Source organism: Schistocerca serialis, chromosome 5 (genome assembly GCF_023864345.2).
Source record: "Schistocerca serialis cubense isolate TAMUIC-IGC-003099 chromosome 5, iqSchSeri2.2, whole genome shotgun sequence".
In the NCBI taxonomy this organism is placed as follows: Eukaryota; Metazoa; Arthropoda; class Insecta; order Orthoptera; family Acrididae; genus Schistocerca; species Schistocerca serialis.
Window position 1 is genome coordinate 827,665,880 of NC_064642.1, and position 13,717 is coordinate 827,679,596.

Here is a 13,717-nt window from a genome sequence, read left to right on the forward strand (position 1 = left end):
TGCAGTACGTCTCCCCACTGCATCAGGGCTGACAACTGCATGTGGGCAAGCTGCAGTACGTCTCCCCACTGCATCAGGGCTGACAACTGCATGTGGGCAAGCTGCAGTACGTCTCCCCACTGCATCAGGGCTGACAACCGAATGTGGGCAAGCTGCAGTACGTCTCCCCACTGCATCAGGGCTGACAACTGCATGTGGGCAGGCTGCAGTACGTCTCCCCACTGCATCAGGGCGGTCAACTGCATGTGGGCAAGCTGCAGTACGTCTCCCCACTGCATCAGGGCTGACAACTGCATGTGGGCAGGCTGCAGTACGTCTCCCCACTGCATCCGGGCTGACAACTGCATAAGGGCAAGCTGCAGTACGTCTCCCCACTGCATCAGGGCTGACAACTGCATGTGGGCAAGCTGCAGTACGTCTCCCCACTGCATCAGGGCTGACAACTGAACGTGGGCAAGCTGCAGTACGTCTCCCCACTGCATCACGGCTGACAACTGCACGTGGGCAAGCTGCAGTACGTCTCCCCACTGCATCAGGGCTGACAACTGCACGTGGGCAAGCTGCAGTACGTCTCCCCACTGCATCAGGGCTGACAACTGCACGTGGGCAAGCTGCAGTACGTCTCCCCACTGCATCAGGGCTGACAACTGCACGTGGGCAAGCTGCAGTACGTCTCCCCACTGCATCAGGGCTGACAACTGCACGTGGGCAAGCTGCAGTACGTCTCCCCACTGCATCAGTGCTGACAGCTGCATGTGGGCAAGCTGCAGTACGTCTCCCCACTGCATCAGTGCTGACAGCTGCATGTGGGCAAGCTGCAGTACGTCTCCCCACTGCATCAGGGCTGACAACTGTATGTGGGCAAGCTGCAGTACGTCTCCCCACTGCATCAGGGCTGACAACTGCATGTTGGCAAGCTGCAGTACGTCTCCCCACTGCATCAGGGCTGACAACTGCATGTGGGCAAGCTGCAGTACGTCTCCCCACTGCATCAGGGCTGACAACTGCACGTGGGCAAGCTGCAGTACGTCTCCCCACTGCATCAGGCCTGACAACTGCACGTGGGCAAGCTGCAGTACGTCTCCCCACTGCATCAGGGCTGACAACTGCACGTGGGCAAGCTGCAGTACGTCTCCCCACTGCATCAGGGCTGACAACTGCACGTGGGCAAGCTGCAGTACGTCTCCCCACTTCATCAGGGCTCACAACTGCACGTGGGCAAGCTGCAGTACGTCTCCCCACTGCATCAGGGCTGACAACTGCACGTGGGCATGCTGCAGTACGTCTCCCCACTGCATCAGGGCTGACAACTGCACGTGGGCAAGCTGCAGTACGTCTCCCCACTGCATCAGGGCTGACAACTGCATGTGGGCAAGCTGCAGTGCGTCTCCCCACTGCATCAGGGCTGACATCTGCATGTGGGCAAGCTGCAGTACGTCTCCCCACTGCATCAGGGCTGACAACTGCACGTGGGCAAGCTGCAGTACGTCTCCCCACCGCATCAGGGCTGACAACTGCATGTGGGCAAGCTGCAGTACGTCTCCCCACTGCATCAGGGCTGACAACTGCATGTGAGCAAGCTGCAGTACGTCTCCCCACTGCATCAGGGCTGACAACTGCACGTGGGCAAGCTGCAGTACGTCTCCCCACTGCATCAGGCCTGACAACTGCACGTGGGCAAGCTGCAGTACGTCTCCCCTTTGCATCAGGGCTGACAACTGCACGAGGGCAAGCTGCAGTACGTCTCCCCACTGCATCAGGGCTGACAACTGCACGTGGGCAAGCTGCAGTACGCCTCCCCACTGCATCAGGGCTGACAACTGCACGTGGGCAAGCTGCAGTACGTCTCCCCACTGCATCAGGCCTGACAACTGCACGTGGGCAAGCTGCAGTACGTCTCCCCACTGCATCAGGGCTGACAACTGCACGTGGGCAAGTTGCAGTACGTCTCCCCACTGCATCAGGGCTGACAACTGCACGTGGGCAAGCTGCAGTACGTCTCCCCACTGCATCAGGGCTGACAACTGCACGTGGGCAAGCTGCAGTACGTCTCCCCACTGCATCAGGGCTGACAACTGCACGTGGGCAAGCTGCAGTACGTCTCCCCACTGCATCAGGGCTGACAACTGCACGTGGGGAAGCTGCAGTACGTCTCCCCACTGCATCAGGGCTGACAACTGCACGTGGGCAAGCTGTAGTACGTCTCCCCACTGCATCAGGGCTGACAACTGCACGTGGGCAAGCTGCAGCACGTCTCCGCACTGCATCAGGGCTGACAACTGCATGTGGGAAAGCTGCAGTACGTCTCCCCACTGCATCAGGGCTGACAACTGCTGTTGGGCAAGCTGCAGTACGTCTCCCCACTGCATCAGGGCTGACAACTGCATGTGGGCAAGCTGCAGTACGTCTCCCCACTGCGTCAGGGCTGACAACTGCATGTGGGCAAGCTGCAGTACGCCTCCCTACTGCGTCAGGGCTGACACTGCATGTGGGCAAGCTGCAGTACGTCTCCCCACTGCGTCAGCGCTGACAACTGCATGTGGGCAAGCTGCAGTACGTCTCCCCACTGCATCAGGGCTGACAACTGCATGTGGGCAAGCTGCAGTACGTCTCCCCACTGCATCAGGGCTGACAACTGCATGTGGGCAAGCTGCAGTACGTCTCCCCACTGCATCAGGGCTGACAACCGAATGTGGGCAAGCTGCAGTACGTCTCCCCACTGCATCAGGGCTGACAACTGCATGTGGGCAGGCTGCAGTACGTCTCCCCACTGCATCAGGGCGGTCAACTGCATGTGGGCAAGCTGCAGTACGTCTCCCCACTGCATCAGGGCTGACAACTGCATGTGGGCAGGCTGCAGTACGTCTCCCCACTGCATCCGGGCTGACAACTGCATAAGGGCAAGCTGCAGTACGTCTCCCCACTGCATCAGGGCTGACAACTGCATGTGGGCAAGCTGCAGTACGTCTCCCCACTGCATCAGGGCTGACAACTGAACGTGGGCAAGCTGCAGTACGTCTCCCCACTGCATCACGGCTGACAACTGCACGTGGGCAAGCTGCAGTACGTCTCCCCACTGCATCAGGGCTGACAACTGCACGTGGGCAAGCTGCAGTACGTCTCCCCACGGCATCAGGGCTGACATCTGCACGCAGGCAAGCTGCAGTACGTCTCCCCACTGCATCAGGGCCGACAACTGCACGTGGGCAAGCTGCAGTACTTCTCCCCACTGCATCAGGGCCGACAACTGCACGTGGGCAAGCTGCAGTACGTCTCCCCACTGCATCAGGGCTGACAACTGCATGTGGGCAAGCTCGAGTACGTCTCCCCACTGCGTCAGGGCTGACAACTGCATGTGGGCAAGCTGCAGTACGTCTCCCCACTGCGTCAGGGCTGACAACTGAATGTGGGCAAGCTGCAGTACGTTTCCCCACTGCGTCAGGGCTGACAACTGCATGTGGGCAAGCTGCAGTACGTCTCCCCACTGCATCAGGGCTGACAACTGCACGTGGGCAAGCTGCAGTACGTCTCCCCACTGCATCAGGGCTGACAACTGCACGTGGGCAAGCTGCAGTACGTCTCCCCACTGCATCAGGGCTGACAACTGCACGTGGGCAAGCTGCAGTACGTCTCCCCACTGCATCAGGGCTGACAACTGCACGTGGGCAAGCTGCAGTACGTCTCCCCACTGCATCAGGGCTGACAACTGCACGTGGGCAAGCTGCAGTACGTCTCCCCACTGCATCAGGGCTGACAACTGCTTGTGGGCAAGCTGCAGTACGTCTCCCACTGCATCAGGGCTGACAACTGCTGTTGGGCAAGCTGCAGTACGTCTCCCCACTGCATCAGGGCTGACAACTGCATGTGGGCAAGCTGCAGTACGTCTCCCCACTGCATCAGGGCTGACAACTGCATGTGGGCAAGCTGCAGTACGTCTCCCCACTGCATCAGGGCTGACAACTGCATGTGGGCAAGCTGCAGTACGTCTCCCCACTGCATCAGGGCTGACAACTGCATGTGGGCAAGCTGCAGTACGTCTCCCCAGTGCATCAGGGCTGACAACTGCATGTGGGAAGGCTGCAGAACGTCTCCCCACTGCATCGGGGCTGACAACTGCACGTGGGCAAGCTGCAGTACGTCTCCCCACTGCATCAGGGCTGACAACTGCACGTGGGCAAGCTGCAGTACGTCTCCCCACTGCATCGGGGCTGACAACTGCACGTGGGCAAGCTGCAGTACGTCTCCCCACTGCATCAGGGCTGACAACTGCACGTGGGCAAGCTGCAGTACGTCTCCCCACTGCATCAGGGCCGACAACTGCACGTGGGCAAGCTGCAGTACGTCTCCCCACTGCATCAGGGCCGACAACTGCACGTGGGCAAGCTGCAGTACGTCTCCCCACTGCATCAGGGCTGACAACTGCATGTGGGCAAGCTGCAGTACGTCTCCCCACTGCGTCAGGGCTGACAACTGCATGTGGGCAAGCTGCAGTACTTCTCCCCACTGCGACAGGGCTGACAACTGAATGTGGGCAAGCTGCAGTACGTTTCCCCACTGCGTCAGGGCTGACAACTGCATGTGGGCAAGCTGCAGTACGTCTCCCCACTGCGTCAGGGCTGACAACTGCATGTGGGCAAGCTGCAGTACGTCTCCGCACTGCGTCAGGGCTGACAACTGCATGTGGGCAAGCTGCAGTACGTCTCCGCACTGCGTCAGGGCTGACAACTGCATGTGGGCAAGCTGCAGTACGTCTCCCACTGCGTCAGGGCTGACAACTGCATTTGGGCAAGCTGCAGTACGTCTCCCCACTGCGTCAGGGCTGACAACTGCGCGTGGGCAAGCTGCAGTACGTCTCCCCACTGCATCAGGGCTGACAACTGCACGTGGGCAAGCTGCAGTACGTCTCCCCACTGCATCAGGGCTGACAACTGCACGTGGGCAAGCTGCAGTACGTCTCCCCACTGCATCAGGACTGACAACTGCACGTGGGCAAGCTGCAGTACGTCTCCCCACTGCATCAGGGCTGACAACTGCACGTGGGCAAGCTGTAGTTCGTCTCCCCACTGCATCAGGGCTGACAACTGCACGTGGGCAAGCTGCAGTACGTCTCCCCACTGCATCAGGGCTGACAACTGCATGTGGGCAAGCTGCAGTACGTCTCCCACTGCATCAGGGCTGACAACTGCTGTTGGGCAAGCTGCAGTACGTCTCCCCACTGCATCAGGGCTGACAACTGCATGTGGGCAAGCTGCAGCACGTCTCCCCACTGCATCAGGGCTGACAACTGCATGTGGGCAAGCTGCAGTACGTCTCCCCAGTGCATCAGGCCTGACAACTGCATGTGGGCAAGCTGCAGTACTTCTCCCCACTGCATCAGGGCTGACAACTGAATGTGGGCAAACTGCAGTACGTTTCCCCACTGCGTCAGGGCTGACAACTGCATGTGGGCAAGCTGCAGTACGTCTCCCCACTGCATCAGGGCTGACAACTTCATGTGGGCAAGCTGCAGTACGTCTCCCCACTGCATCAGGGCTGACAACTGCATGTGGGCAAGCTGCAGTACGTCTCCCCACTGCATCAGGGCTGACAACTGCATGTGGGCAAGCTGCAGTACGTCTCCCCACTGCATCAGGGCTGACAACTGCACGTGGGCAAGCTGCAGTACGTCTCCCCACTGCATCAGGGCGGTCAACTGCATGTGGGCAAGCTGCAGTACGTCTCCCCACTGCGTCAGGGCTGACAACTGCATGTGGGCAAGCTGCAGTACGTCTCCCCACTGCGTCAGGGCTGACAACTGAATGTGGGCAAGCTGCAGTACGTTTCCCCACTGCGTCAGGGCTTACAACTGCATGTGGGCAAGCTGCAGTACGTCTCCCCACTGCATCAGGGCTGACAACTGCACGTGGGCAAGCTGCAGTACGTCTCCCCACTGCATCAGGGCTGACAACTGCACGTGGGCAAGCTGCAGTACGTCTCCCCACTGCATCAGGGCTGACAACTGCACGTGGGCAAGCTGCAGTACGTCTCCCCACTGCATCAGGGCTGACAACTGCACGTGGGCAAGCTCCAGTACGTCTCCCCACTGCATCAGGACTGACAACTGCACGTGGGCAAGCTGCAGTACGTCTCCCCACTGCATCAGGGCTGACAACTGCACGTGTGCAAGCTGTAGTTCGTCTCCCCACTGCATCAGGGCTGACAACTGCACGTGGGCAAGCTGCAGTACGTCTCCCCACTGCATCAGGGCTGACAACTGCATGTGGGCAAGCTGCAGTACGTCTCCCCACTGCATCAGGGCTGACAACTGCTGTTGGGCAAGCTGCAGTACTTCTCCCCACTGCATCAGGGCTGACAACTGCATGTGGGCAAGCTGCAGTACGTCTCCCCACTGCGTCAGGGCTGACAACTGCATGTGGGCAAGCTGCAGTACGCCTCCCTACTGCGTCAGGGCTGACACTGCATGTGGGCAAGCTGCAGTTTGTCTCCCCACTGCGTCAGCGCTGACAACTGCATGTGGGCAAGCTGCAGTACGTCTCCCCACTGCATCAGGGCTGACAACTGCATGTGGGCAAGCTCCAGTACGTCTCCCCACTGCATCAGGGCTGACAACTGCACGTGGGCAAGCTGCAGTACGTCTCCCCACTGCATCAGGGCTGACAACTGCACGTGGGCAAGCTGCAGTACGTCTCCCCACTGCATCAGGGCTGACAACTGCATGTGGGCAAGCTGCAGTACGTCTCCCCACTGCATCAGGGCTGACAACTGCATGTGGGCAAGCTGCAGTACGTCTCTGCACTGCATCAGGGCTGACAACTGCATGTGGGCAAGCTGCAGTACGTCTCCCCACTGCATCGGGGCTGACAACTGCACGTGGGCAAGCTGCAGTACGTCTCCCCACTGCATCAGGGCTGACAACTGCACGTGGGCAAGCTGCAGTACGTCTCCCCACTGCATCAGGGCTGACAACTGCACGTGGGCAAGCTGCAGTACGTCTCCCCACTGCATCAGGGCTGACAACTGCACGTGGGCAAGCTGCAGTACGTCTCCTCACTGCATCAGGGCCGACAACTGCACGTGGGCAAGCTGCAGTACGTCTCCCCACTGCATCAGGGCCGACAACTGCACGTGGGCAAGCTGCAGTACGTCTCCCCACTGCATCAGGGCTGACAACTGCATGTGGGCAAGCTGCAGTACGTCTCCCCACTGCGTCAGGGCTGACAACTGCATGTGGGCAAGCTGCAGTACTTCTCCCCACTGCGTCAGGGCTGACAACTGAATGTGGGCAAGCTGCAGTACGTTTCCCCACTGCGTCAGGGCTGACAACTGCATGTGGGCAAGCTGCAGTACGTCTCCCCACTGCGTCAGGGCTGACAACTGCATGTGGGCAAGCTGCAGTACGTCTCCGCACTGCGTCAGGGCTGACAACTGCATGTGGGCAAGCTGCAGTACGTCTCCCCACTGCGTCAGGGCTGACAACTGCATGTGGGCAAGGTGCAGTACGTCTCCCCACTGAATCAGGGCTGACAACTGCACGTGGGCAAGCTGCAGTACGTCTCCCCACTGCATCAGGGCTGACAACTGCACGTGGGCAAGCTGCAGTACGTCTCCCCACTGCATCAGGGCTGACAACTGCATGTGGGCAAGCTGCAGTACGTCTCCCCACTGCATCAGGGCTGACAACTTCATGTGGGCAAGCTGCAGTACGTCTCCCCACTGCATCAGGGCTGACAACTGCATGTGGGAAAGCTGCAGTACGTCTCCCCACTGCATCAGGGCTGACAACTGCATGTGGGCAAGCTGCAGTACGTCTCCCCACTGCATCAGGGCTGACAACTGCATGTGGGCAAGCTGCAGTGCGTCTCCCCACTGCATCAGGGCTGACATCTGCATGTGGGCAAGCTGCAGTACGTCTCCCCACTGCATCAGGGCTGACAACTGCACGTGGGCAAGCTGCAGTACGTCTCCCCACCGCATCAGGGCTGACAACTGCATGTGGGCAAGCTGCAGTACGTCTCCCCACTGCATCAGGGCTGACAACTGCATGTGAGCAAGCTGCAGTACGTCTCCCCACTGCATCAGGGCTGACAACTGCACGTGGGCAAGCTGCAGTACGTCTCCCCACTGCATCAGGCCTGACAACTGCACGTGGGCAAGCTGCAGTACGTCTCCCCTTTGCATCAGGGCTGACAACTGCACGAGGGCAAGCTGCAGTACGTCTCCCCACTGCATCAGGGCTGACAACTGCACGTGGGCAAGCTGCAGTACGCCTCCCCACTGCATCAGGGCTGACAACTGCACGTGGGCAAGCTGCAGTACGTCTCCCCACTGCATCAGGCCTGACAACTGCACGTGGGCAAGCTGCAGTACGTCTCCCCACTGCATCAGGGCTGACAACTGCACGTGGGCAAGTTGCAGTACGTCTCCCCACTGCATCAGGGCTGACAACTGCACGTGGGCAAGCTGCAGTACGTCTCCCCACTGCATCAGGGCTGACAACTGCACGTGGGCAAGCTGCAGTACGTCTCCCCACTGCATCAGGGCTGACAACTGCACGTGGGCAAGCTGCAGTACGTCTCCCCACTGCATCAGGGCTGACAACTGCACGTGGGGAAGCTGCAGTACGTCTCCCCACTGCATCAGGGCTGACAACTGCACGTGGGCAAGCTGTAGTACGTCTCCCCACTGCATCAGGGCTGACAACTGCACGTGGGCAAGCTGCAGCACGTCTCCGCACTGCATCAGGGCTGACAACTGCATGTGGGAAAGCTGCAGTACGTCTCCCCACTGCATCAGGGCTGACAACTGCTGTTGGGCAAGCTGCAGTACGTCTCCCCACTGCATCAGGGCTGACAACTGCATGTGGGCAAGCTGCAGTACGTCTCCCCACTGCGTCAGGGCTGACAACTGCATGTGGGCAAGCTGCAGTACGCCTCCCTACTGCGTCAGGGCTGACACTGCATGTGGGCAAGCTGCAGTACGTCTCCCCACTGCGTCAGCGCTGACAACTGCATGTGGGCAAGCTGCAGTACGTCTCCCCACTGCATCAGGGCTGACAACTGCATGTGGGCAAGCTGCAGTACGTCTCCCCACTGCATCAGGGCTGACAACTGCATGTGGGCAAGCTGCAGTACGTCTCCCCACTGCATCAGGGCTGACAACCGAATGTGGGCAAGCTGCAGTACGTCTCCCCACTGCATCAGGGCTGACAACTGCATGTGGGCAGGCTGCAGTACGTCTCCCCACTGCATCAGGGCGGTCAACTGCATGTGGGCAAGCTGCAGTACGTCTCCCCACTGCATCAGGGCTGACAACTGCATGTGGGCAGGCTGCAGTACGTCTCCCCACTGCATCCGGGCTGACAACTGCATAAGGGCAAGCTGCAGTACGTCTCCCCACTGCATCAGGGCTGACAACTGCATGTGGGCAAGCTGCAGTACGTCTCCCCACTGCATCAGGGCTGACAACTGAACGTGGGCAAGCTGCAGTACGTCTCCCCACTGCATCACGGCTGACAACTGCACGTGGGCAAGCTGCAGTACGTCTCCCCACTGCATCAGGGCTGACAACTGCACGTGGGCAAGCTGCAGTACGTCTCCCCACGGCATCAGGGCTGACATCTGCACGCAGGCAAGCTGCAGTACGTCTCCCCACTGCATCAGGGCCGACAACTGCACGTGGGCAAGCTGCAGTACTTCTCCCCACTGCATCAGGGCCGACAACTGCACGTGGGCAAGCTGCAGTACGTCTCCCCACTGCATCAGGGCTGACAACTGCATGTGGGCAAGCTCGAGTACGTCTCCCCACTGCGTCAGGGCTGACAACTGCATGTGGGCAAGCTGCAGTACGTCTCCCCACTGCGTCAGGGCTGACAACTGAATGTGGGCAAGCTGCAGTACGTTTCCCCACTGCGTCAGGGCTGACAACTGCATGTGGGCAAGCTGCAGTACGTCTCCCCACTGCATCAGGGCTGACAACTGCACGTGGGCAAGCTGCAGTACGTCTCCCCACTGCATCAGGGCTGACAACTGCACGTGGGCAAGCTGCAGTACGTCTCCCCACTGCATCAGGGCTGACAACTGCACGTGGGCAAGCTGCAGTACGTCTCCCCACTGCATCAGGGCTGACAACTGCACGTGGGCAAGCTGCAGTACGTCTCCCCACTGCATCAGGGCTGACAACTGCACGTGGGCAAGCTGCAGTACGTCTCCCCACTGCATCAGGGCTGACAACTGCTTGTGGGCAAGCTGCAGTACGTCTCCCACTGCATCAGGGCTGACAACTGCTGTTGGGCAAGCTGCAGTACGTCTCCCCACTGCATCAGGGCTGACAACTGCATGTGGGCAAGCTGCAGTACGTCTCCCCACTGCATCAGGGCTGACAACTGCATGTGGGCAAGCTGCAGTACGTCTCCCCACTGCATCAGGGCTGACAACTGCATGTGGGCAAGCTGCAGTACGTCTCCCCACTGCATCAGGGCTGACAACTGCATGTGGGCAAGCTGCAGTACGTCTCCCCAGTGCATCAGGGCTGACAACTGCATGTGGGAAGGCTGCAGAACGTCTCCCCACTGCATCGGGGCTGACAACTGCACGTGGGCAAGCTGCAGTACGTCTCCCCACTGCATCAGGGCTGACAACTGCACGTGGGCAAGCTGCAGTACGTCTCCCCACTGCATCGGGGCTGACAACTGCACGTGGGCAAGCTGCAGTACGTCTCCCCACTGCATCAGGGCTGACAACTGCACGTGGGCAAGCTGCAGTACGTCTCCCCACTGCATCAGGGCCGACAACTGCACGTGGGCAAGCTGCAGTACGTCTCCCCACTGCATCAGGGCCGACAACTGCACGTGGGCAAGCTGCAGTACGTCTCCCCACTGCATCAGGGCTGACAACTGCATGTGGGCAAGCTGCAGTACGTCTCCCCACTGCGTCAGGGCTGACAACTGCATGTGGGCAAGCTGCAGTACTTCTCCCCACTGCGACAGGGCTGACAACTGAATGTGGGCAAGCTGCAGTACGTTTCCCCACTGCGTCAGGGCTGACAACTGCATGTGGGCAAGCTGCAGTACGTCTCCCCACTGCGTCAGGGCTGACAACTGCATGTGGGCAAGCTGCAGTACGTCTCCGCACTGCATCAGGGCTGACAACTGCATGTGGGCAAGCTGCAGTACGTCTCCGCACTGCGTCAGGGCTGACAACTGCATGTGGGCAAGCTGCAGTACGTCTCCCACTGCGTCAGGGCTGACAACTGCATTTGGGCAAGCTGCAGTACGTCTCCCCACTGCGTCAGGGCTGACAACTGCGCGTGGGCAAGCTGCAGTACGTCTCCCCACTGCATCAGGGCTGACAACTGCACGTGGGCAAGCTGCAGTACGTCTCCCCACTGCATCAGGGCTGACAACTGCACGTGGGCAAGCTGCAGTACGTCTCCCCACTGCATCAGGACTGACAACTGCACGTGGGCAAGCTGCAGTACGTCTCCCCACTGCATCAGGGCTGACAACTGCACGTGGGCAAGCTGTAGTTCGTCTCCCCACTGCATCAGGGCTGACAACTGCACGTGGGCAAGCTGCAGTACGTCTCCCCACTGCATCAGGGCTGACAACTGCATGTGGGCAAGCTGCAGTACGTCTCCCACTGCATCAGGGCTGACAACTGCTGTTGGGCAAGCTGCAGTACGTCTCCCCACTGCATCAGGGCTGACAACTGCATGTGGGCAAGCTGCAGTACGTCTCCCCACTGCATCAGGGCTGACAACTGCATGTGGGCAAGCTGCAGTACGTCTCCCCACTGCATCAGGGCTGACAACTGCATGTGGGCAAGCTGGAGAACGTCTCCCCACTGCATCAGGGCTGACAACTGCATGTGGGCAAGCTGCAGTACGTCTCCCCAGTGCATCAGGGCTGACAACTGCATGTGGGCAAGCTGCAGTACTTCTCCCCACTGCATCAGGGCTGACAACTGAATGTGGGCAAACTGCAGTACGTTTCCCCACTGCGTCAGGGCTGACAACTGCATGTGGGCAAGCTGCAGTACGTCTCCCCACTGCATCAGGGCTGACAACTTCATGTGGGCAAGCTGCAGTACGTCTCCCCACTGCATCAGGGCTGACAACTGCATGTGGGCAAGCTGCAGTACGTCTCCCCACTGCATCAGGGCTGACAACTGCATGTGGGCAAGCTGCAGTACGTCTCCCCACTGCATCATTGCTGACAACTGCATGTGGGCAAGCTGCAGTACGTCTCCCCACTGCATCAGGGCGGTCAACTGCATGTGGGCAAGCTGCAGTACGTCTCCCCACTGCGTCAGGGCTGACAACTGCATGTGGGCAAGCTGCAGTACGTCTCCCCACTGCGTCAGGGCTGACAACTGAATGTGGGCAAGCTGCAGTACGTTTCCCCACTGCGTCAGGGCTTACAACTGCATGTGGGCAAGCTGCAGTACGTCTCCCCACTGCATCAGGGCTGACAACTGCACGTGGGCAAGCTGCAGTACGTCTCCCCACTGCATCAGGGCTGACAACTGCACGTGGGCAAGCTGCAGTACGTCTCCCCACTGCATCAGGGCTGACAACTGCACGTGGGCAAGCTGCAGTACGTCTCCCCACTGCATCAGGGCTGACAACTGCACGTGGGCAAGCTCCAGTACGTCTCCCCACTGCATCAGGACTGACAACTGCACGTGGGCAAGCTGCAGTACGTCTCCCCACTGCATCAGGGCTGACAACTGCACGTGTGCAAGCTGTAGTTCGTCTCCCCACTGCATCAGGGCTGACAACTGCACGTGGGCAAGCTGCAGTACGTCTCCCCACTGCATCAGGGCTGACAACTGCATGTGGGCAAGCTGCAGTACGTCTCCCCACTGCATCAGGGCTGACAACTGCTGTTGGGCAAGCTGCAGTACTTCTCCCCACTGCATCAGGGCTGACAACTGCATGTGGGCAAGCTGCAGTACGTCTCCCCACTGCGTCAGGGCTGACAACTGCATGTGGGCAAGCTGCAGTACGCCTCCCTACTGCGTCAGGGCTGACACTGCATGTGGGCAAGCTGCAGTTTGTCTCCCCACTGCGTCAGCGCTGACAACTGCATGTGGGCAAGCTGCAGTACGTCTCCCCACTGCATCAGGGCTGACAACTGCATGTGGGCAAGCTCCAGTACGTCTCCCCACTGCATCAGGGCTGACAACTGCACGTGGGCAAGCTGCAGTACGTCTCCCCACTGCATCAGGGCTGACAACTGCACGTGGGCAAGCTGCAGTACGTCTCCCCACTGCATCAGGGCTGACAACTGCATGTGGGCAAGCTGCAGTACGTCTCCCCACTGCATCAGGGCTGACAACTGCATGTGGGCAAGCTGCAGTACGTCTCTGCACTGCATCAGGGCTGACAACTGCATGTGGGCAAGCTGCAGTACGTCTCCCCACTGCATCGGGGCTGACAACTGCACGTGGGCAAGCTGCAGTACGTCTCCCCACTGCATCAGGGCTGACAACTGCACGTGGGCAAGCTGCAGTACGTCTCCCCACTGCATCAGGGCTGACAACTGCACGTGGGCAAGCTGCAGTACGTCTCCCCACTGCATCAGGGCTGACAACTGCACGTGGGCAAGCTGCAGTACGTCTCCCCACTGCATCAGGGCCGACAACTGCACGTGGGCAAGCTGCAGTACGTCTCCCCACTGCATCAGGGCCGACAACTGCACGTGGGCAAGCTGCAGTAC

General features: G+C 59.8%; 5 protein-coding genes across 5 annotated transcripts; all 5 read right to left on the minus strand.

The window, feature by feature from the left end:
• Positions 1–2,470: 2,470 nt before the first annotated feature.
• LOC126482257 (uncharacterized) lies at positions 2,471–3,745 on the minus strand. The gene has a single exon (XM_050106238.1). The coding sequence runs from the start codon at positions 3,743–3,745 to the stop codon at positions 2,471–2,473; it is 1,275 nt and encodes a 424-aa protein (XP_049962195.1).
• Positions 3,745–4,731, minus strand: LOC126482258 (uncharacterized). Its single transcript, XM_050106239.1, has one exon. The coding sequence runs from the start codon at positions 4,729–4,731 to the stop codon at positions 3,745–3,747; it is 987 nt and encodes a 328-aa protein (XP_049962196.1).
• Positions 4,732–7,047: 2,316 nt separating this feature from the next.
• On the minus strand, positions 7,048–8,910 carry LOC126482259 (uncharacterized). The gene has a single exon (XM_050106240.1). It carries the CDS (start codon positions 8,908–8,910, stop codon positions 7,048–7,050), a length of 1,863 nt encoding a protein of 620 aa, XP_049962197.1.
• A 32-nt stretch (positions 8,911–8,942) lies between these two features.
• Positions 8,943–10,217, minus strand: LOC126482260 (uncharacterized). Its single transcript, XM_050106242.1, has one exon. It carries the CDS (start codon positions 10,215–10,217, stop codon positions 8,943–8,945), a length of 1,275 nt encoding a protein of 424 aa, XP_049962199.1.
• LOC126482261 (uncharacterized) lies at positions 10,217–11,203 on the minus strand. Its single transcript, XM_050106243.1, has one exon. It carries the CDS (start codon positions 11,201–11,203, stop codon positions 10,217–10,219), a length of 987 nt encoding a protein of 328 aa, XP_049962200.1.
• Positions 11,204–13,717: the final 2,514 nt, after the last annotated feature.

Bases quoted from the DNA above. Each gene is read 5' to 3' on its own strand.
- LOC126482258 (XM_050106239.1), bottom strand. From the start codon at position 4,731: ATGCAGTTGTCAGCCCTGACGCAGTGCGGAGACGTACTGCAGCTTGCC.
- LOC126482257 (XM_050106238.1), bottom strand. From the start codon at position 3,745: ATGCAGTGGGGAGACGTACTGCAGCTTGCCCACGTGCAGTTGTCAGCC.
- LOC126482259 (XM_050106240.1), bottom strand. From the start codon at position 8,910: ATGCAGTTGTCAGCCCTGACGCAGTGGGGAGACGTACTGCAGCTTGCC.
- LOC126482260 (XM_050106242.1), bottom strand. From the start codon at position 10,217: ATGCAGTGGGGAGACGTACTGCAGCTTGCCCACGTGCAGTTGTCAGCC.
- LOC126482261 (XM_050106243.1), bottom strand. From the start codon at position 11,203: ATGCAGTTGTCAGCCCTGACGCAGTGCGGAGACGTACTGCAGCTTGCC.